The 22,924-nt window shown below is 43.9% G+C and overlaps 1 protein-coding gene across 6 annotated transcripts in view; it reads right to left on the bottom strand.

Moving 5' to 3' along the window:
• Positions 1 to 14,073: 14,073 nt before the first annotated feature.
• The window catches only part of LOC148903510 (deoxyribonuclease-1-like 2), a 35,075-nt gene continuing 26,224 nt past the window's right edge, over positions 14,074 to 22,924 (bottom strand). For all 6 annotated transcript variants that reach the window (XM_089003936.1, XM_089003927.1, XM_089003894.1 and 3 more), the window contains 3 exons: positions 17,787 to 17,944; positions 17,621 to 17,717; positions 14,074 to 14,350 (listed from right to left, as the gene is read on the bottom strand). In XM_089003936.1, the coding sequence (XP_088860062.1) occupies positions 14,222 to 14,350; positions 17,621 to 17,717; positions 17,787 to 17,944 (384 nt within the window). In that variant the 3' untranslated portion in view covers positions 14,074 to 14,221. The remainder of the gene's footprint in view (positions 14,351 to 17,620; positions 17,718 to 17,786; positions 17,945 to 22,924) is intronic.

Genomic DNA, 22,924 nt, shown 5'->3' with positions numbered 1-22,924 from the left:
CTGCTTTTCGTTAATCCAAATTAACAGAATGTTTTCAACCTCTTCTGTTGCCCGACACCGTTGCTTTGACAGCACGGAAACCCCTTTAATAGCTTCTTTGTTGCGAAGGATGGTAGCAATGGTGGACTTAGCATATTGCTACTGGGCCGTCAAGTCAGACAAACGCACACCTCGTTTGTGTTTCTCAATGATCTCCTTCTTCTCCTCGGCTGTAATTTTGTTTTGTGTCTTCTTCGGCTGAACACAAGCCTATGGGTGGGGTCTTTTTCTGTCCCATAACAGCAAAAGTAAAAAAAATCCTTGAAGACGATCGACGTGTGTACTCAGAGAAAGGGGGTGTGAAAGGTAGGCCGGCTGGGGCGCTATTTGGTCGTGTGGTTTGGTGTTCTTCCGCCGAAGATTACTCCGCCAGAATATTAAACCTTGGTTTAATATTCATCAATTTAACGTTCGGAAACCGAAACATTCGTAAAGCAAGGTGTTCGTAAACCGAGGCCCCTCAGTAGATAGAAAGCTGGCTAGTGAGCTAATAGATAGCCAATAGGTAGCTAATAGATAGCTAGCTAACCAGTCAGATAGCTAATAGATTAAACAATATATAATTTCAATTAAACATTGGAAATTTTTTTCCACAAAAAGCTATTTTGTGGTAAAACTTTCATTCATTTTTATGTCTTTATTTTATTTTATTTTTTAATGAAAAAGTACATTAAAAATATTTTTAAAAATACACATTAATTAACTCTTCAGGACAATAGTTTGTAAAGTGTCATTGAGAGTTTTGAAAGACGCCTAGAAATAAAATGCACTATTACTATTTTCCAAATGATTTTTTACATCCATGATGTCTAATCCACTGGTGAAAAGGAAGCTTTGATCCTCTTCTCTATAGATAGATAGATAGATTCGATCGCTAGCTAACTAGCTAGCTAATATAGATTTCACAGCTAGCTGTCTAGCTGATAGATAGCTAGCGTCAAGCTGTGTGTGTGTGTGTGTGTGTGTGTGTGTGTGTGTGTGTGTGTGTGTGCGCGTGCGCGTGTGTGTGTGTGTGTAGAACGTGATGTTCTTGGGAAATTTTCATGCTGGCTGCGCCTCGATGACACGTCGAGACAAGAAGAACATCCGACTGTTCACCAACAACAGCTTCTACTGGCTCATCGGAGACAAAAAGGACACCACCATCACGGACGAGACCAGCTGCGCCTACGATCGGTGGGTGTGTATGTGCGCGAGCGTACGTATAGATCCGATAATTAACACGCAACGTGACATCTTCTACAGGATCGTCGTTCACGGGAAGTCCTTCCTGAAAGGAATCACGCCGTTCTCCGCCGACGTTTTCAACTTTGCTCAAGAGTTCAAACTGAGCAGGATGACGGTAATGTTTGCTTCTACGCACGCCTCTTTTTCGCATGTGGATTTTCTCATGTGGATTGGCTCCATCAAAGCTTTTGTCACATTCGGCAAACAAGTACAGTGATACCTCGGCTTACGAACGCTGTAGCTAACCAACTTTTCGCTTTACGAACATTAAATGCGCCAGAATATAATCTTGGCATACAAACTAGTTTTCAGCGGACGAACCAAACGGCACAGGTGGCTGGTAAACTAGGTTTTCCACACCCACTTTGTTTCAGTGCACTCAGTGCAGATGTGGTTTGTTATCGAGTGGAGTACTTTTGCTATTATGGGACCGAAAACAGGCTAGTGTTAAGCCGAAGTGCACACAAAACAAAATGACGGTCGAGCAGAAGAAGGGGATCATCGAAAAACACCAACCAGGTGTGCGTTTGTGTGACGTAGCGTCCCAGTACCAGTATGTCAACCATTGCTACCATTCTTAAGAACAAGGAAGCTATTAAGGGTGTTTCAACGGTCTTAGGCAATAGTAGATGGATTAACAAAAAGCAGCTAGCAGGGGACAGTGTGGGTGAGGGTATTATCGCCCAGAGAGCACGGCAACTTAACTCGGTGTATCATCAATATCATCAAGAGGCAACTACGTCAACGACCATCACAAAGGTCAAAGGGCAATAAAACGACTTGATTATCCAGTACAGTTTATTTCTTTCATTACAATACCATAGCACATTTATTAGACATAAAATAAAGTATATTTTGTGCGGTTTTAAGTCTTTTTTAGTAGAAAATGATGTTTTATGGCGACCTGGGAACGGATTATTCTCATTTTAGTGGTTTCTTATGGGAAATAAATGTTTGGAAGACACGCTTTTAGCCTTACACACTATTAGTTATCTAGATAGCTATCTGGCTATCTATTAGCTATCTATCCAGCTGGCTAGCAGGCTAATAGCTTTTAGCTATCTATCTGGCTGGCTATCTATTAGCTATCCAATAAAGATGATTCTCATTCTGATTGGCTAGCTAGTTGGCTGGCTATCTATTAGCTAGCTAGCTGGTTATCTGTTAGCTATCTATCCAGCTTGCAAGCTATCTATTAGCTAGCTATCTGGCTGGCTGTTTATTTGCTATCTAATAGCTAGCTAGCATGTTAGCTGGCTATGTGTTAGCTAGCTAGCGTGCTGGCTATCTATTAGCTATCTATCCAACTGGCTGGCTGTTTATTGGATGTCTATTGGCTAGCGAGTTGGCTGGCTATCTATTAGCTAGCTAGGTGGTTATCTGTTAGCTATCTATCCAGCTGGCAAGCTGTCTATTAGCTCGCTAGCTGGCTGGCTGGGTGAGTGTCTATTAGCTATCTAATAGCTAGCTAGCATGTTAGCTGGCTATCTGTAGGCTATGTGTTAGCTAGCAAGCGGACTGGCCGTCTATTAGCTATCTAGTAGCTAGCTAGTTTTTTATCTGAGTTACTTGCGGGTTGAGGAAACGCTTGCATATGTGGCTGCTGCTGCTCGCCCACAGAAAATCTGATCTAGTGACTGTTCCTTAAGAGTTTTGAAAGGTGCTTAGAAATCAAATGTGTTATTACTATTATTATTATTATTATTATTATTGTTGTTATATTTGTTGTTATTTTTATTTTTATTTTGTGATCACCGCCACCCGGAGAAATGATATTGTATCCACTCTATCCAGCCAGTAAGTTAGATAACCAACTGACAGAAAAATAGATAGCCAGCTAGTCAGTGTTTTTCAACCTTTTTTGAGCCAGGACACGTTTTTTTTACATTTGATTTTTTTTGCGGCACACCATGAACCATCTCGCAGGAAAGAGGCATTTAGTGACGTGTTGACACACGGACGAATATTAAATTACCCTCCCAATCTTTTCAGCACGGACACAGGACAATGACATATTGGCAGAAAATGATTAATAAATGTTTGTAAAATTTTAAATTTGAAAAGGGGGCATTGGATAGTTTCTCACGGCACACCAGACGACTAGTGTGCCGCGGCACAGTGGTTGAAAATCACTGAGTTAGATAACCAACTGACAGAAAATAGCTCGATAGCCAGCCAGTCAGTTAGATAACCAACTAACAGAAAATAGATAGCTAGCTAGATAGCCAGCCAGTCAGTTAGATAACCAACTGACAGAAAATAGAAAGCTTGCTAGATAGCCAGCTAGTCAGTTAAATAGCTAACATTGCGGACATTTCAATGCTCCTCAGTGGCCATGATGTGTTCAGCAAAATGCTATTTGGCTTTCAAACCAATGAATGCAGTTGACATGATTACGTAGGTGATGTATATTAGCTGGCTAAATTTCTATCTATTTGAGTTGTTCCTGGTGTGGTGAACGCTGGCGCATGTGGCTGCCGCTGCTCACCCACGGAGGGACTTATCCTGTTACTGTGGCGTGACCTTGGGAGTTTTGAAGGGCACTTGTAGATGAAATGTATTATTATTGGTATTATTATTACTAGTATTATTATCATTTGTTAGCTATTTGCTATCTATTAGCTCTGGTTGGCTAGCTAGCTGTCTGGCTGGGTAGCTAGCTAGCTATTCACTAGCTGGCTGGATATCTAGCTAGGTAACTGTTGGCTATCCATTAGCTAGCTAGCTAGCTTTCTATCTATTTGAGTTATTTCCGGGTTGAGTGAACGCTGGTGGCTGGTGCGTATGGCTGCCGCTGCTCACCCGCAGAAAAACTTATCCTGTGACTTCGATGAGAAGGTTTCTTCAGCCGTCATCTGTACAATTTTGAAGGTTTCGGACTTTTCGCCTCCTATCCAAGAGGCTTCGTCAGCGAACTAAAGTCTGACTGGTCGTATCGGCCCTATTTATAGTACCACTCCTGTACGACTGAGAGCTTACACAGACTTATCCTGTGACTGTAAAGTGACCTTGACAGTTTTGAAAGGCGCTTATAAATCAAATGTATTATCATTTGCTAACTAGCTAGCTAGCTAGCTGGCTACCTAGCTAACTATCTATTTGCTATAAATTAACTATCTAGCTAGCTATCTATCTATTAGTTATCTATTAGCTAGAAATGAAATGTATTATTATTATTATTATTATTATTATTCAACAGTAGCCAAAATGGAACTGTATAGTGCCACTTAGCAGTTTTTTTGACGACGATACTACTGGAGCGTGTTCTACCGGAAACAAATTCCTTGTGTGTACTACATACTTGGCAATAAAGATAATTCTGATTATTATTATTATTATTATTATTGTTGCTAATGAGTTTAGTAATTTTTCCTTGCAGGCTCTGCAGCTAAGCGCCAACTTTCCTGTGGAGGTGCAGCTGAAGAGCTCCAACTCGCTACTTCAGGCGCTGCCGCCACTCCTGCTGGCACTTCCCTTTGCCCTCGCTGGCTTCCTGGCGTCGCTGTGAATTCGATTCGCTTTCTTTCTTCGTCCTCGGTGGACATCTTGTACTACGTGACCACCGCCGCCAAACTTGCGCTGTCATTCATTGCATCGTTCTCTTGTCAGAATGAAACTGAGACAAATAAATTCCGCACTGGATGGCACAAAAACCATGTGGAGAAAAAACGTTTTGATTTTTTTCAAGCAATGAACCATGTTGTCATGCTGCCATTCTTATCAACATTGATTTCAAGAGAAATGACAGATTAAAAAATATATAATATATATATCAGTGACGTGTGGTGAGGTTGATGGCTGGTGAGGCACTGACGTCATCACAGTCAGATTTACATATGACCTCATATTTACATATGACAACATATGAACTCGACAGAGTCACTTATTCACAATTTGATAGGCAACAGTTAATAACGTGTTTTGTTTAAAATGTCAGGTTGGCATTCTTTATATATACAAACTAGCGTAGAAAAAAAGAATAAAAAAATGTTATTAACGTGTTACCTTTACTTATAAATGAAGTCCATGCGCCGCTCCTTCTGAAGAAAGGCATCGATAACTTCTTTGTAGAAACCTTCCTTATCTTTCTTCAGTTTTAAAAGTCTCTCTGTCTCAATGGAGATCACTGCCAGTGAAGAAAGTCGTCCTTGATCTGTCCTGTTCCGACTGTATGTTTTCAGTCTTTTCAGTGCTGAGAATGACCGCTCCAATGATGCTGTCATAGCTAGAACAGTGAGCACAAGCTGGAGCTACTTTGTCGCCCCAGGAATAGTTTCAATGAGATCCTTGTGGGCCAAAAAGCTGAGAAGCTGACCAGGAGATTTACATCCATCCCTCACCGTTTGTGAGCTATACAGTCCGGTGTTAGTCTTCCTTTAATTATTATCTCCTGCTTCGATTGAAAGTGTAATTTAGAAAATTCTTTCAATTTAGATATGTAATCTAAATAAACCCTCAGCCGCCACTCTGCCTCCTGGTTCCTGCCTGTCTGTCACAACTGCGCAGGTGAGGAACCAACTGAGGAGGATGCAGGTGAGGAAGGCAGCAGGTCCGGATGATATCAGTTCCCGACTCCTCAAGACCTGCTCCGACCAGCTGTGTGTCATTGTCCAGCACTTGTTCAACCTGAGCCTGAAGCTGGGCAGAGTTCCACAGCTGTGGAAAACGTCATGCCTGGTCCCAGTGCCCAAGATTGCCAACCCCAAAGAGCTCAACAGCTACAGACCGGTGGCGCTGACGTCTCACCTGATGAAGACGCTGGAGAGACTCGTCCTCGCCCACCTGCGACCGCTGGCAAGCTCATCGCTGGACCCGCTACAGTTTGCCTACCAGCCCAGCATCGGTGTGGAGGATGCCATCATCTACCTCCTCCATACGGCGTTGCTGCACCTGGAGAATGCTGGGAGCACGGTGAGGATCACATTCTTCGATTTCTCCAGTGCCTTCAACACCATCCAGCCAAGTCTACTGGGCGACAAGCTGCGGCATGCCGGAGTAGACCATCACCTCACATCCTGGATTACAGATTACCTCACAAACAGGCCACAGTACGTGAGAGTAAAGAACTGTGAGTCGGGCAGGCTTCTCTGCAGCACCGGAGCCCCGCAGGGAACAGTCCTGGCTCCATTCCTCTTCACCCTCTCCACCTCGGACTTCAATTACAACACCCCAACCTGCCACCTTCAGAAGTTCTCTGACGATTCAGCTATTGTCGGCCTCATTACAGAGGGAGACGATAGGGAGTACAGGGGACTGACAAAGGACTTTGTGGACTGGTGCCAGCAGAATCACCTCCAGATCAACACCGGCAAAACCAAGGAGCTGGTGGTGGATTTCTGCAGGAAACAATCGTCACCTGCACCATTGAACATCCAGGGTTCGGACATTGAGAGGGTGACCTCCTACAAGTACCTGGGTGTTACTCTCAACAATAAACTGGACTGGACAACAAACACGGATGCCCTAATCAAAAAGGGACAGAGTCGCCTCTTCCTCCTCAGGAAACTGAGGTCTTTTGGAGTTCAGGGGTCACTCCTAAAGACTTTCTATGACTCTGTGGTGGCATCAGCCATCCACTATGGCATTGTCTGCTGGTCAGGCAGCAACACCACCCGGGACAGAAAAAGAGTGGAGCGCTTTGTCAAGCGGGCCAGTTCTGTCGTGGGCTGCTCGCTGGACTCTCTAGAGGAGGTGGGCAACAGACGGACGCTAGCTCAACTAAAAGCTATGACGGACAGCCCCTCCCACCCCCTCCTGCCCATCCTGACAGCTCTGGGTAGCTCCTTTAGCCAGAGACTATTACACCCGCGCTGCAAGAAGGAGAGGTACCGCCGCTCGTTCCTACCGACTGCTGTCAGGCTTCACAATTCCCAATGATCACATGTGAAAAAAAAAACTGGACACTTGTAAATATGGGTTGTTGCAATATATCTAAATGCATTTCTTGATTCTGCACTATGTACAGTCTTGTTTATAGAACGGTTTTTGCACATTTGCACAGTATACAGTTGACATTTTTATTTTGTTATGCTTAGAATATCTTTTTCCCACCCCAACCCCATCCCTCTTCAATTGCTGCTGTGGACTGCAAATTTCCCCATTGCGGGACGAATAAAGGTATTCTGATTCTGATTCTGATTCTGATCATTCTGAAAATAAGGCCAAGGAACACGAAAACACGACTGGATGGTTGCACTGAACTTGCTAACGGTTTACTGTAGCTTGCTGTCACCAATTCTATTTGATTGGATTTGCCTTTATCAGTCTCGCAGTGGAGACATTTACATTTCACAGCAGCATTATGAAAGTAGAAAACAAAACACAGGAGCTGCTGGAAAGGCAGCCACTCTCGCGGCGAAGTCAAAGGAAAAAAAACTACATAACAAATAACATGACAACACAAAGACACAGAGAGTCATTCATTCTTAAGCACTTTCTGTACCCTCTTTGTTACACAAAGCAGTTCCAGATGAAAGAGGAGAGGACCAAAGCATCTCTTCACCAGTGGATCAGAGACATCATGGTGGAATGTGCACTTCGACTACAAGCTAAATGTTGAAAGCAAACACGCAGCTGTAGCATCCATTGACGAAAAGAGAATGTCTCACATCTCCTGTCCCACATAAATCCGCTTCAATTCCAAGCCGCGACAGTTCCACATACGCATCGGCGCTCTGCGCTGACGCTTTTTCTTCTTATCGCGGGCTCCTCAAGCCATGCATTCATCCAGCCGCAGACTGTCCAACAGCACCGACCTTTGCACTGAACAAAGCGGGGCTGTGAAGATGCTGCCCATTACAGGCGCAAAAAAGCACAATAGCACTTTTGGTGTCCAGCGATGACAGTCAAATGGCACCGACATTCTCCCATTCAAAAGCAGTACTGGCATATTCATGCTGCCAAAAAGGCGCAACCGCTCAGCACAGTCTCCTCCTTGATGAATGTTTACAATGTATTACAGTATTCTGCAGCCGAGGATTCGCAAGAAGAATCTCTGGAATCACCAGCGCCCCCTGTCATGAGGCAGGAGAACTGTGTGCCTCACTTATGCACACAGTTTTGATAAAAATAAAATAAACACAGTAGTACAGTGTTTATAATGTACAGTGACTGTACATTACACCAGCTAAACTGTAGAAATTTACTTCATATACTAAGTGTTTGAACACTTTCATAGGACAGCAATGCACACACACACACACACAAACACACATATGGCGCCCGAGTAGGCAGCTGTCAGCAAGTGCTCTGATGAGCCTTGCTTTTTTTTTGTCCTGTTTTGGCATCCGTGTTTGTTGTCCAGTCCTGTAAACTGGACTGGACAACAAACACGGATGCCCTAATCAAAAAGGGACAGAGTCGCCTCTTCCTCCTCAGGAAACTGAGGTCTTTTGGAGTTCAGGGGTCACTCCTAAAGACTTTCTATGACTCTGTGGTGGCATCAGCCATCCACTATGGCATTGTCTGCTGGTCAGGCAGCAACACCACCCGGGACAGAAAAAGAGTGGAGCGCTTTGTCAAGCGGGCCAGTTCTGTCGTGGGCTGCTCGCTGGACTCTCTAGAGGAGGTGGGCAACAGACGGACGCTAGCTCAACTAAAAGCTATGACGGACAGCCCCTCCCACCCCCTCCTGCCCATCCTGACAGCTCTGGGTAGCTCCTTTAGCCAGAGACTATTACACCCGCGCTGCAAGAAGGAGAGGTACCGCCGCTCGTTCCTACCGACTGCTGTCAGGCTTCACAATTCCCAATGATCACATGTGAAAAAAAAAAACTGGACAGTGGAGTAATCACAAGACGAAATCCATGCGACTTCACCCATCCCTTCTGCCAGGTAATAATTGCTTCATTTCGTTTTTATTGTACAATATTTAGTTTCTTGTGTCGTGTTTCATTTGCCCGTGAATGTTCGTGGCAGATTGAACTGTGCGCCCTTGCAAGTGCACCGCGTGTTCTGCCGAGTCTCCGCGTATGATGCGTTCAGGGACATCATGTAAATAACATTGAACTTGTGTTGTATTCTCTTTTTCTGTAAATAACCACTATACGATCACACGTTGTTCATTCTGTTTTGTTATCTACAATGTTTTGCATATTGAGAACAATCTGGAGGAGATTAATGTTAATCACAAGACGAAACCCATGCGACTTCACCCATCCCTTCTGCCATACTGTGTTGCAGAAATAAAAGAAATAAAAAGACACATCCACGCGTCTGGCCTTATTAAGACGGGGCAGCATCGTGGAGATGAAGACAGTAACTGTTGTGACACCCGTCACACAAACGCACACACGCGCACACACACACACACACACACACACACACACACACACACACACACACACACACACACACACACACACATACACATACACACACACATACACACACATATATATATATAGATTGGATTTGCCTTTATTAGTCTCGCAGTGGAGAAATTTACATTTCACAGCAGCAAAGTTATGAAAGAAATGAAAGTAGAAAAGCAAAACACAGGACTCTCGCGGCGCCGTCTTGAAGTCAAAAGAACAAAAAAAAACTTAATAACAAATAACATGACAACACAAAGACACAGAGAGACATTCAAGCACTTTCTGTACCCTTTGTTACATAAAGCAGTTCCAGATGAAAGAGGAGAGGATCAAAGCGTCTCTTCACCAGTGGATCAGGGACATCATGGTGGAATGTGCACGTCGACTACAAGCTAAATGTTGAAAGCAAACACGCAGCTGTAGCATCCATTGACGAAGAGATTGTCTCACATCTCCTGTCCCACATAAATCAGCTTCAATTCCATCAAGCGACAGTTCCATATACGCATTGGCGCTCTGCGCTGACGCTCCTTCCTTCTTATCGCGGGCTCCTCAAGCCATGTATCCATCCAGCCGCAGACTGTCCAACAGCACCGACCTTCCAGTGAACAAAGCGGGGCTGTGAAGATGCTGCCCATTACAGGCGCAAAAAAGCACAATGGCCCCAGAGCTGTCCAGCGATGACAGTCGAATGGCACCGACATTCCTCCCATTTAACATAGTACCGGCATGTCCATGCTGCCGAAAAGGCGCAACCGCTCAGCACAGTCTCCTCCTTGATGAATTTCATGGTAAAAAATGCTGAAAAACAATCCGTATCCGTTCCACACGACGCACAACAAAACAAAGTGACAAAAGAAAACACAAAAACAGGACAAAAAAAAAGCAAGGCTCATCAGAGCACTTGCTGACAGCTGCCTACTCGGGCGCCATATGTGTGTTTGTGTGTGTGTGTGTGTGCATTGCTGTCCTATGAAAGTGTTCAAACACTTAGTATATGAAGTAAATTTCTACAGTTTAGCTGGTGTAATGTACAGTCACTGTACATTATAAACACTGTACTACTGTGTTTATTTTATTTTTATCAAAACTGTGTGCATAAGTGAGGCACACAGTTCTCCTGCCTCATGACAGGGGGCGCTGGTGATTCCAGAGATTCTTCTTGCGAATCCTCGGCTGCAGAATACTGTAATACATTGTAAACATTCATCAAGGAGGAGACTGTGCTGAGCGGTTGCGCCTTTTTGGCAGCATGAATATGCCAGTACTGCTTTTGAATGGGAGAATGTCGGTGCCATTTGACTGTCATCGCTGGACACCAAAAGTGCTATTGTGCTTTTTTGCGCCTGTAATGGGCAGCATCTTCACAGCCCCGCTTTGTTCAGTGCAAAGGTCGGTGCTGTTGGACAGTCTGCGGCTGGATGAATGCATGGCTTGAGGAGCCCGCGATAAGAAGAAAAAGCGTCAGCGCAGAGCGCCGATGCGTATGTGGAACTGTCGCGGCTTGGAATTGAAGCGGATTTATGTGGGACAGGAGATGTGAGACATTCTCTTTTCGTCAATGGATGCTACAGCTGCGTGTTTGCTTTCAACATTTAGCTTGTAGTCGAAGTGCACATTCCACCATGATGTCTCTGATCCACTGGTGAAGAGATGCTTTGGTCCTCTCCTCTTTCATCTGGAACTGCTTTGTGTAACAAAGAGGGTACAGAAAGTGCTTAAGAATGAATGACTCTCTGTGTCTTTGTGTTGTCATGTTATTTGTTATGTAGTTTTTTTTCCTTTGACTTCGCCGCGAGAGTGGCTGCCTTTCCAGCAGCTCCTGTGTTTTGTTTTCTACTTTCATAATGCTGCTGTGAAATGTAAATGTCTCCACTGCGAGACTGATAAAGGCAAATCCAATCAAATAGAATTGGTGACAGCAAGCTACAGTAAACCGTTAGCAAGTTCAGTGCAACCATCCAGTCGTGTTTTCGTGTTCCTTGGCCTTATTTTCAGAATGATCAGAATCAGAATCAGAATCAGAATACCTTTATTCGTCCCGCAATGGGGAAATTTGCAGTCCACAGCAGCAATTGAAGAGGGATGGGGTTGGGGTGGGAAAAAGATATTCTAAGCATAACAAAATAAAAATGTCAACTGTATACTGTGCAAATGTGCAAAAACCGTTCTATAAACAAGACTGTACATAGTGCAGAATCAAGAAATGCATTTAGATATATTGCAACAACCCATATTTACAAGTGTCCAGTTTTTTTTTTTCACATGTGATCATTGGGAATTGTGAAGCCTGACAGCAGTCGGTAGGAACGAGCGGCGGTACCTCTCCTTCTTGCAGCGCGGGTGTAATAGTCTCTGGCTAAAGGAGCTACCCAGAGCTGTCAGGATGGGCAGGAGGGGGTGGGAGGGGCTGTCCGTCATAGCTTTTAGTTGAGCTAGCGTCCGTCTGTTGCCCACCTCCTCTAGAGAGTCCAGCGAGCAGCCCACGACAGAACTGGCCCGCTTGACAAAGCGCTCCACTCTTTTTCTGTCCCGGGTGGTGTTGCTGCCTGACCAGCAGACAATGCCATAGTGGATGGCTGATGCCACCACAGAGTCATAGAAAGTCTTTAGGAGTGACCCCTGAACTCCAAAAGACCTCAGTTTCCTGAGGAGGAAGAGGCGACTCTGTCCCTTTTTGATTAGGGCATCCGTGTTTGTTGTCCAGTCCAGTTTATTGTTGAGAGTAACACCCAGGTACTTGTAGGAGGTCACCCTCTCAATGTCCGAACCCTGGATGTTCAATGGTGCAGGTGACGATTGTTTCCTGCAGAAGTCCACCACCAGCTCCTTGGTTTTGCCGGTGTTGATCTGGAGGTGATTCTGCTGGCACCAGTCCACAAAGTCCTTTGTCAGTCCCCTGTACTCCCTATCGTCTCCCTCTGTAATGAGGCCGACAATAGCTGAATCGTCAGAGAACTTCTGAAGGTGGCAGGTTGGGGTGTTGTAATTGAAGTCCGAGGTGGAGAGGGTGAAGAGGAATGGAGCCAGGACTGTTCCCTGCGGGGCTCCGGTGCTGCAGAGAAGCCTGCCCGACTCACAGTTCTTTACTCTCACGTACTGTGGCCTGTTTGTGAGGTAATCTGTAATCCAGGATGTGAGGTGATGGTCTACTCCGGCATGCCGCAGCTTGTCCCCCAGTAGACTTGGCTGGATGGTGTTGAAGGCACTGGAGAAATCGAAGAATGTGATCCTCACCGTGCTCCCAGCATTCTCCAGGTGCAGCAACGCCGTATGGAGGAGGTAGATGATGTCATCCTCCACACCGATGCTGGGCTGGTAGGCAAACTGTAGCGGGTCCAGCGATGAGCTTGCCAGCGGTCGCAGGTGGGCGAGGACGAGTCTCTCCAGCGTCTTCATCAGGTGAGACGTCAGCGCCACCGGTCTGTAGCTGTTGAGCTCTTTGGGGTTGGCAATCTTGGGCACTGGGACCAGGCATGACGTTTTCCACAGCTGTGGAACTCTGCCCAGCTTCAGGCTCAGGTTGAACAAGTGCTGGACAATGACACACAGCTGGTCGGAGCAGGTCTTGAGGAGTCGGGAACTGATATCATCCGGACCTGCTGCCTTCCTCACCTGCATCCTCCTCAGTTGGTTCCTCACCTGCGCAGTTGTGACAGACAGGCAGGAACCAGGAGGCAGAGTGGCGGCTGAGGGTTTATTTAGATTACATATCTAAATTGAAAGAATTTTCTAAATTACACTTTCAATCGAAGCAGGAGATAATAATTAAAGGAAGACTAACACCGGACTGTATAGCTCACAAACGGTGAGGGATGGATGTAAATCTCCTGGTCAGCTTCTCAGCTTTTTGGCCCACAAGGATCTCATTGAAACTATTCCTGGGGCGACAAAGTAGCTCCAGCTTGTGCTCACTGTTCTAGCTATGACAGCATCATTGGAGCGGTCATTCTCAGCACTGAAAAGACTGAAAACATACAGTCGGAACAGGACAGATCAAGGACGACTTTCTTCACTGGCAGTGATCTCCATTGAGACAGAGAGACTTTTAAAACTGAAGAAAGATAAGGAAGGTTTCTACAAAGAAGTTATCGATGCCTTTCTTCAGAAGGAGCGGCGCATGGACTTCATTTATAAGTAAAGGTAACACGTTAATAACATTTTTTTATTCTTTTTTTCTACGCTAGTTTGTATATATAAAGAATGCCAACCTGACATTTTAAACAAAACACGTTATTAACTGTTGCCTATCAAATTGTGAATAAGTGACTCTGTCGAGTTCATATGTTGTCATATGTAAATATGAGGTCATATGTAAATCTGACTGTGATGACGTCAGTGCCTCACCAGCCATCAACCTCACCACACGTCACTGATATATATATTATATATTTTTTAATCTGTCATTTCTCTTGAAATCAATGTTGATAAGAATGGCAGCATGACAACATGGTTCATTGCTTGAAAAAAATCAAAACGTTTTTTCTCCACATGGTTTTTGTGCCATCCAGTGCGGAATTTATTTGTCTCAGTTTCATTCTGACAAGAGAACGATGCAATGAATGACAGCGCAAGTTTGGCGGCGGTGGTCACGTAGTACAAGATGTCCACCGAGGACGAAGAAAGAAAGCGAATCGAATTCACAGCGACGCCAGGAAGCCAGCGAGGGCAAAGGGAAGTGCCAGCAGGAGTGGCGGCAGCGCCTGAAGTAGCGAGTTGGAGCTCTTCAGCTGCACCTCCACAGGAAAGTTGGCGCTTAGCTGCAGAGCCTGCAAGGAAAAATTACTAAACTCATTAGCAACAATAATAATAATAATAATAATAATCAGAATTATCTTTATTGCCAAGTATGTAGTACACACAAGGAATTTGTTTCCGGTAGAACACGCTCCAGTAGTATCGTCGTCAAAAAAACTGCTAAGTGGCACTATACAGTTCCATTTTGGCTACTGTTGAATAATAATAATAATAATAATAATAATAATACATTTCATTTCTAGCTAATAGATAACTAATAGATAGATAGCTAGCTAGATAGTTAATTTATAGCAAATAGATAGTTAGCTAGGTAGCCAGCTAGCTAGCTAGCTAGTTAGCAAATGATAATACATTTGATTTATAAGCGCCTTTCAAAACTGTCAAGGTCACTTTACAGTCACAGGATAAGTCTGTGTAAGCTCTCAGTCGTACAGGAGTGGTACTATAAATAGGGCCGATACGACCAGTCAGACTTTAGTTCGCTGACGAAGCCTCTTGGATAGGAGGCGAAAAGTCCGAAACCTTCAAAATTGTACAGATGACGGCTGAAGAAACCTTCTCATCGAAGTCACAGGATAAGTTTTTCTGCGGGTGAGCAGCGGCAGCCATACGCACCAGCCACCAGCGTTCACTCAACCCGGAAATAACTCAAATAGATAGAAAGCTAGCTAGCTAGCTAATGGATAGCCAACAGTTACCTAGCTAGATATCCAGCCAGCTAGTGAATAGCTAGCTAGCTACCCAGCCAGACAGCTAGCTAGCCAACCAGAGCTAATAGATAGCAAATAGCTAACAAATGATAATAATACTAGTAATAATAATACCAATAATAATACATTTCATCTACAAGTGCCCTTCAAAACTCCCAAGGTCACGCCACAGTAACAGGATAAGTCCCTCCGTGGGTGAGCAGCGGCAGCCACATGCGCCAGCGTTCACCACACCAGGAACAACTCAAATAGATAGAAATTTAGCCAGCTAATATACATCACCTACGTAATCATGTCAACTGCATTCATTGGTTTGAAAGCCAAATAGCATTTTGCTGAACACATCATGGCCACTGAGGAGCATTGAAATGTCCGCAATGTTAGCTATTTAACTGACTAGCTGGCTATCTAGCAAGCTTTCTATTTTCTGTCAGTTGGTTATCTAACTGACTGGCTGGCTATCTAGCTAGCTATCTATTTTCTGTTAGTTGGTTATCTAACTGACTGGCTGGCTATCGAGCTATTTTCTGTCAGTTGGTTATCTAACTCAGTGATTTTCAACCACTGTGCCGCGGCACACTAGTCGTCTGGTGTGCCGTGAGAAACTATCCAATGCCCCCTTTTCAAATTTAAAATTTTACAAACATTTATTAATCATTTTCTGCCAATATGTCATTGTCCTGTGTCCGTGCTGAAAAGATTGGGAGGGTAATTTAATATTCGTCCGTGTGTCAACACGTCACTAAATGCCTCTTTCCTGCGAGATGGTTCATGGTGTGCCGCAAAAAAAATCAAATGTAAAAAAAACGTGTCCTGGCTCAAAAAAGGTTGAAAAACACTGACTAGCTGGCTATCTATTTTTCTGTCAGTTGGTTATCTAACTTACTGGCTGGATAGAGTGGATACAATATCATTTCTCCGGGTGGCGGTGATCACAAAATAAAAATAAAAATAACAACAAATATAACAACAATAATAATAATAATAATAATAATAATAGTAATAACACATTTGATTTCTAAGCACCTTTCAAAACTCTTAAGGAACAGTCACTAGATCAGATTTTCTGTGGGCGAGCAGCAGCAGCCACATATGCAAGCGTTTCCTCAACCCGCAAGTAACTCAGATAAAAAACTAGCTAGCTACTAGATAGCTAATAGACGGCCAGTCCGCTTGCTAGCTAACACATAGCCTACAGATAGCCAGCTAACATGCTAGCTAGCTATTAGATAGCTAATAGACACTCACCCAGCCAGCCAGCTAGCGAGCTAATAGACAGCTTGCCAGCTGGATAGATAGCTAACAGATAACCACCTAGCTAGCTAATAGATAGCCAGCCAACTCGCTAGCCAATAGACATCCAATAAACAGCCAGCCAGTTGGATAGATAGCTAATAGATAGCCAGCACGCTAGCTAGCTAACACATAGCCAGCTAACATGCTAGCTAGCTATTAGATAGCAAATAAACAGCCAGCCAGATAGCTAGCTAATAGATAGCTTGCAAGCTGGATAGATAGCTAACAGATAACCAGCTAGCTAGCTAATAGATAGCCAGCCAACTAGCTAGCCAATCAGAATGAGAATCATCTTTATTGGATAGCTAATAGATAGCCAGCCAGATAGATAGCTAAAAGCTATTAGCCTGCTAGCCAGCTGGATAGATAGCTAATAGATAGCCAGATAGCTATCTAGATAACTAATAGTGTGTAAGGCTAAAAGCGTGTCTTCCAAACATTTATTTCCCATAAGAAACCACTAAAATGAGAATAATCCGTTCCCAGGTCGCCATAAAACATCATTTTCTACTAAAAAAGACTTAAAACCGCACAAAATATACTTTATTTTATGTCTAATAAATGTGCTATGGTATTGTAATGAAAGAAATAAACTGTACTGGATAATCAAGTCGTTTTATTGCCCTTTGACCTTTGTGATGGTCGTTGACGTAGTTGCCTCTTGATGATATTGATGATACACCGAGTTAAGTTGCCGTGCTCTCTGGGCGATAATACCCTCACCCACACTGTCCCCTGCTAGCTGCTTTTTGTTAATCCATCTACTATTGCCTAAGACCGTTGAAACACCCTTAATAGCTTCCTTGTTCTTAAGAATGGTAGCAATGGTTGACATACTGGTACTGGGACGCTACGTCACACAAACGCACACCTGGTTGGTGTTTTTCGATGATCCCCTTCTTCTGCTCGACCGTCATTTTGTTTTGTGTGCACTTCGGCTTAACACTAGCCTGTTTTCGGTCCCATAATAGCAAAAGTACTCCACTCGATAACAAACCACATCTGCACTGAGTGCACTGAAACAAAGTGGGTGTGGAAAACCTAGTTTACCAGCCACCTGTGCCGTTTGGTTCGTCCGCTGAAAACTAGTTTGTATGCCAAGATTATATTCTGGCGCATTTAATGTTCGTAAAGCGAAAAGTTGGTTAGCTACAGCGTTCGTAAGCCGAGGTATCACTGTACTTGTTTGCCGAATGTGACAAAAGCTTTGATGGAGCCAATCCACATGAGAAAATCCACATGCGAAAAAGAGGCGTGCGTAGAAGCAAACATTACCGTCATCCTGCTCAGTTTGAACTCTTGAGCAAAGTTGAAAACGTCGGCGGAGAACGGCGTGATTCCTTTCAGGAAGGACTTCCCGTGAACGACGATCCTGTAGAAGATGTCACGTTGCGTGTTAATTATCGGATCTATACGTACGCTCGCGCACATACACACCCACCGATCGTAGGCGCAGCTGGTCTCGTCCGTGATGGTGGTGTCCTTTTTGTCTCCGATGAGCCAGTAGAAGCTGTTGTTGGTGAACAGTCGGATGTTCTTCTTGTCTCGACGTGTCATCGAGGCGCAGCCAGCATGAAAATTTCCCAAGAACATCACGTTCTACACACACACACACACGCACACGCACACACACACACACACACACACACACACACACACACACACACACACACACACACACACACACAGCTTGACGCTAGCTATCTATCAGCTAGACAGCTAGCTGTGAAATCTATATTAGCTAGCTAGTTAGCTAGCGATCGAATCTATCTATCTATCTATAGAGAAGAGGATCAAAGCTATCTATCTATTATCAGAAGAGGATCAAAGCTTCCTTTTCACCAGTGGATTAGACATCATGGATGTAAAAAATCATTTGGAAAATAGTAATAGTGCATTTTATTTCTAGGCGTCTTTCAAAACTTTCAATGACACTTTACAAACTATTGTCCTGAAGAGTTAATTAATGTGTATTTTTAAAAATATTTTTAATGTACTTTTTCATTAAAAAATAAAATAAAATAAAGACATAAAAATGAATGAAAGTTTTACCACAAAATAGCTTTTTGTGGAAAAAAATTTCCAATGTTTAATTGAAATTATATATTGTTTAATCTATTAGCTATCTGACTGGTTAGCTAGCTATCTATTAGCTACCTATTGGCTATCTATTAGCTCACTAGCCAGCTTTCTATCTACTGAGGGGCCTCGGTTTACGAACACCTTGCTTTACGAATGTTTCGGTTTCCGAACGTTAAATTGATGAATATTAAACCAAGGTTTAATATTCTGGCGGAGTAATCTTCGGCGGAAGAACACCAAACCACACGACCAAATAGCGCCCCAGCCGGCCTACCTTTCACACCCCCTTTCTCTGAGTACACACGTCGATCGTCTTCAAGGATTTTTTTTACGGATACTTTTGCTGTTATGGGACAGAAAAAGACCCCACCCATAGGCTTGTGTTCAGCCGAAGAAGACACAAAACAAAATTACAGCCGAGGAGAAGAAGGAGATCATTGAGAAACACAAACGAGGTGTGCGTTTGTCTGACTTGACGGCCCAGTAGCAATATGCTAAGTCCACCATTGCTACCATCCTTCGCAACAAAGAAGCTATTAAAGAGGTTTCCGTGCTGTCAAAGCAACGGTGTCGGGCAACAGAAGAGGTTGAAAACATTCTGTTAATTTGGATTAACGAAAAGCAGCTAGCCGGCGACAGCGTGAATATAGTAATTATATCCGAGAAAGCACGGCAAATTCACTCTGATATCGTCATGCGGCAACCTGGAAGTTTGCTGTTTATTGATGATTTTTAAGCGAGCAACGGATGGTTCGAGAACTTTAAGTGCCGAAGAGGGATTCATTACTCGTCTTGGTGAGACAGCCAGTTCTGACAGTAAAGCTGCCGAAGCCTACAGGGGATCATTCCTCGAAATGGTGAAAGACGAATGCTACGTTCCTCAGCAAGTATTTAATGCAGATGACTTTTGGAAAAAGATGCCTAACCGGACTTTCATGACACAGGAAAAGAAGTCTGAACCCCGTTCCATTAAACTATCAATGACCATCACAAAGGTAAATAAAACGACTTTATTATCCAGCGCAGTGTATTTCTTTCATTACAATACAATAGCACATTTATTATACAGAGAATAAGGTATATTGTTTGTAGTTTTAAGGCTTATTTAGTTGAAAATGATATTTTATGGAGACCTGGGAACGGATTATTCTCATTTTAATGGTTTCCTATGGGAATTTTTTTTGGAGGATACACACTTTTCGCCTTACACACTCTGTCTGGGAACCAATTAAGTGCGTAAACCAAGGTCCCACTGCATTTGAGTTATTCCGGGTTGAGTGAACGCTGGCGAGTGTGGCTGCTGCTGCTCACCCTCAGAAAAACTTATCCCGTGACTGTAAAGTGACCTTGAGAGTTTTGAAAGGCGCTGAGAAATGAAATGTATTATTATTATTATCTCTCTATCAACGAGCTAGCTAGCTGGCAGCTATCAGTTATGTCACCTTCAAATCCCATCTCAAAAGCCACCTATTTAAAATTGCATTTTCTCTGGAGCTTTATCTCGTTTCTATTTATAATTCTATTTTTTTATTATTGTATCTATTCTTGTCTGTGACTGTAAAGTGTCCTTGAGAGCACTTTATTTGCTAGCTATTAGCTATGTAGCTGGCTCGCTAGCTATCTAGCGAGCTATCTATTAGCTGGCTAGTTAGCCACAGAAAAGGTTATCCTGTGAGTGTAAAGTGACCTTGAAAATTTTGAAAGGCGCTTATAAATGACATGTATTATGATTATTATTATTAAAATCGTCTTCTTTTCCTTTTGGCTTTTACCTTCAGGGGTCGCCACAGCGAATCAATGTCCTCCATCTATCCCGGTTTTGTGCATCCTCTTCTCTCACACCAGCTACCTTCATGTCCTCTTTGACCACATCCATAGACCTCCTCTTCGGTCTTCCTCTCGGTCTCTTGCCTGGCAGTTCAAGGCTCAGCATCCTTCTCCCGATATAGTCACTCTCTCTCCTCTGGACATGTCCAAACCATCTCAGTCTGGCCTCTCTGACTTTCTCTCCAAAGCCTGTAATATGAGTTGTCCCTCTAATGTACTCATTCCTGATCCTATCCAACCTGGTCACTCCTAAAGAAAACCTCAACATCTTCGGCGCTGCTCCCTCCAGCTCTGCTTCCTGCCTTTTCTTCAGTGGCACTGTCTCCAGTCCAAAAACATGGCTGGTCTCACCACGGTTTTATACACTTTTCCTTTCATCCTAGCTGAAACCCTTCTATCACACATCATACCTGACATTTTTCTCCAGCCGCACCAGCCTGCCTGGACACGCTTCTTCACCTCTTTTCCACACTATCCATTGCTCTGGACAGTTGACCCCGAGTACTTAAAATCCTCCACCTTCTTTATCTCTTCCCCCTGTAGCATCACTCTTGCACTTGGATCCCTCTCATTCACACACATATATTCTGTCTTGCTGCGACTGATCTTCATTCCTCTCCTTTCCAGGGCATATCTCCACATCTCTAGTTTCTCCGCTACCTGTTCCTCGTTCTCGCTACAAATCAAAATGTCACCTGCAAACATCATAGTCCAAGGAGCTTCTTGTCTAACATCGTCTGTCAGTCTGTCCATCACCATAGCAAATAAGAAGGGGCTTAGAGCTGACCCCTGGTAGAGTCCAACCTCCACCTTGAATTCTTCCGTCACACCGACAGCACACCTCACAACTGTCTTACAGTCATGATACATGTCTTGCACCGCTCTGACATACTTTTCTGTCACTCCAGACGTCCTCATGCAATAGCACAGCTCTTCTCTGGGCACCCTGTCATACACTTTCTCCAGATCTACAAAGACACAATGCAATTCCTTCTGACCTTCTCTGTACATCTCTATCAGCATTCTTAAAGCAAACACTGCATCTGTCGTACTCTTTTTTTGGCATGAAGCTATACTGCTGCTCACAAATATTCACTTCTGCTCTTAGTCTTGCTTCAACTACTCTCTCCCATTTCATTGTATGGCCCATCAACTTTATTCCTGTGTAGTTAGTACAACTCGGCACATCTCCTTTGTTCTTGAAAATGGGCACAGGACACTTCGACCCATTCTTCAGGCATCTGTTCACCATCTAAGATCTTCTTGAAAAACCCAGTCAGGAACACCAGCGCCACCTCTCCAAGACACTTCCATACCTTGATTGGTAACTCATCAGGCCCGAGTGCCTTTCCCCCCTTCATCCTCTTCAGTGCCCTCCTCACTTCATCCTTGCTAATGTTTGCTACGTCTTGGTCCGCGACAGTCACGTCTTCTACTCTTTGTTCCTTCTCATTTTCCTCATTCATCAATTCTTCAAAGTACTCTTTCCATCTTGCCATCACACAATTGGGACCTGTTAATACATTGCCATCTCTATCCTTAATCACCCGAACCTGCTGCATGTCCTTACCATCTTTGTCTCTCTGTCTCGCCAGCCTGTAAAGATCAGTCTCGCCTTCCTTGCTGTCCAGCCGAGCATACAAGTCATCATAGGCCTCTTGTTTGGCCGACACCTTTACTTTAACTGTGCGCTGCATCTCCTTGTACTGCTGTCTACTCTCGTCCGTCCTCTCAGTGTCCCACTTCTTCTTTGCTAACCTCTTTCTCTGTATACACTCCTGCACCTCCCCATTCCACCACCAAGTTTCCTTATCTACCTTTCTTCCACTCGATACACCAAGTACTTTCCGACCTGTGTCTCTGATTATGTTCGCTGTAGTTTGCCAGTCACCTGGAAGGACCTCTTTCCCACCTCCTTCCTAAATGTCATGCAACACTCTTCCTTTATCAACTTCCACCATTTTGTCCTCACTTTAGCCTTTGGTTTCTCCATTTTCCTCACTGCCAGCGTCATCCTACACACCACCAACCTATGCTGTCTGGCTACACTCTCACCAACCACTACTTTGCAGTCACTGATTTCCTTTAGATGGCGCCGTTGACACAAAATGTAGTCTACCTTCTGCTTCCACTCTTATAGGTCACCCTATTTTCTTCTCTCTTCTGAAAGAAACTATTCACAATAGCCATTTCAATTCTCTTAGCAAAGTCAACCACATAATAATAATAATACATTTCATGTATTACCATATTTTCACGACCATAAGGCATATATAAACATCTTAGATTTTATTGAAAATGTGCGGTGTGCCCTGTAGTGCGGGCGTATTAGAGGCCACCATGAGCCGGACGTGGTAGAGAACATGAGGGGGGGATGTGTGGGCGTGTTTCGTGTATACAAGAACAGGTATGTGCTTTATGCAGAACATTGCTGTTTTAACAACTCAGAAAATGGCAAAGAGACATGGTTATGAAGCTCAGTTTAAATTGAAGGCTTTTCAAGGAGGTCCGTCTTGGTGCTGGCGTTTTATGAAAATGTGCCATTTTTTCAATCCGAGCCAGGACTACCGCAGCAACGGCCGGCGAATTATTCTGAAAAGCTGGCGAAAAGGCTCCGTTTCCTGTTGTGCTTGGCTGCCATGCTAATGGAGAGAAACTGCCGCCGATGGT

Source organism: Hippocampus bargibanti, linkage group LG01, assembly GCF_051943395.1.
Source record: "Hippocampus bargibanti isolate YZ-2025 linkage group LG01, ASM5194339v1, whole genome shotgun sequence".
NCBI classification, from domain to species: Eukaryota; Metazoa; Chordata; class Actinopteri; order Syngnathiformes; family Syngnathidae; genus Hippocampus; species Hippocampus bargibanti.
The sequence above is the reverse complement of the archived record's forward strand: the minus strand, read 5'-3'. Positions and strand labels throughout refer to the sequence as shown.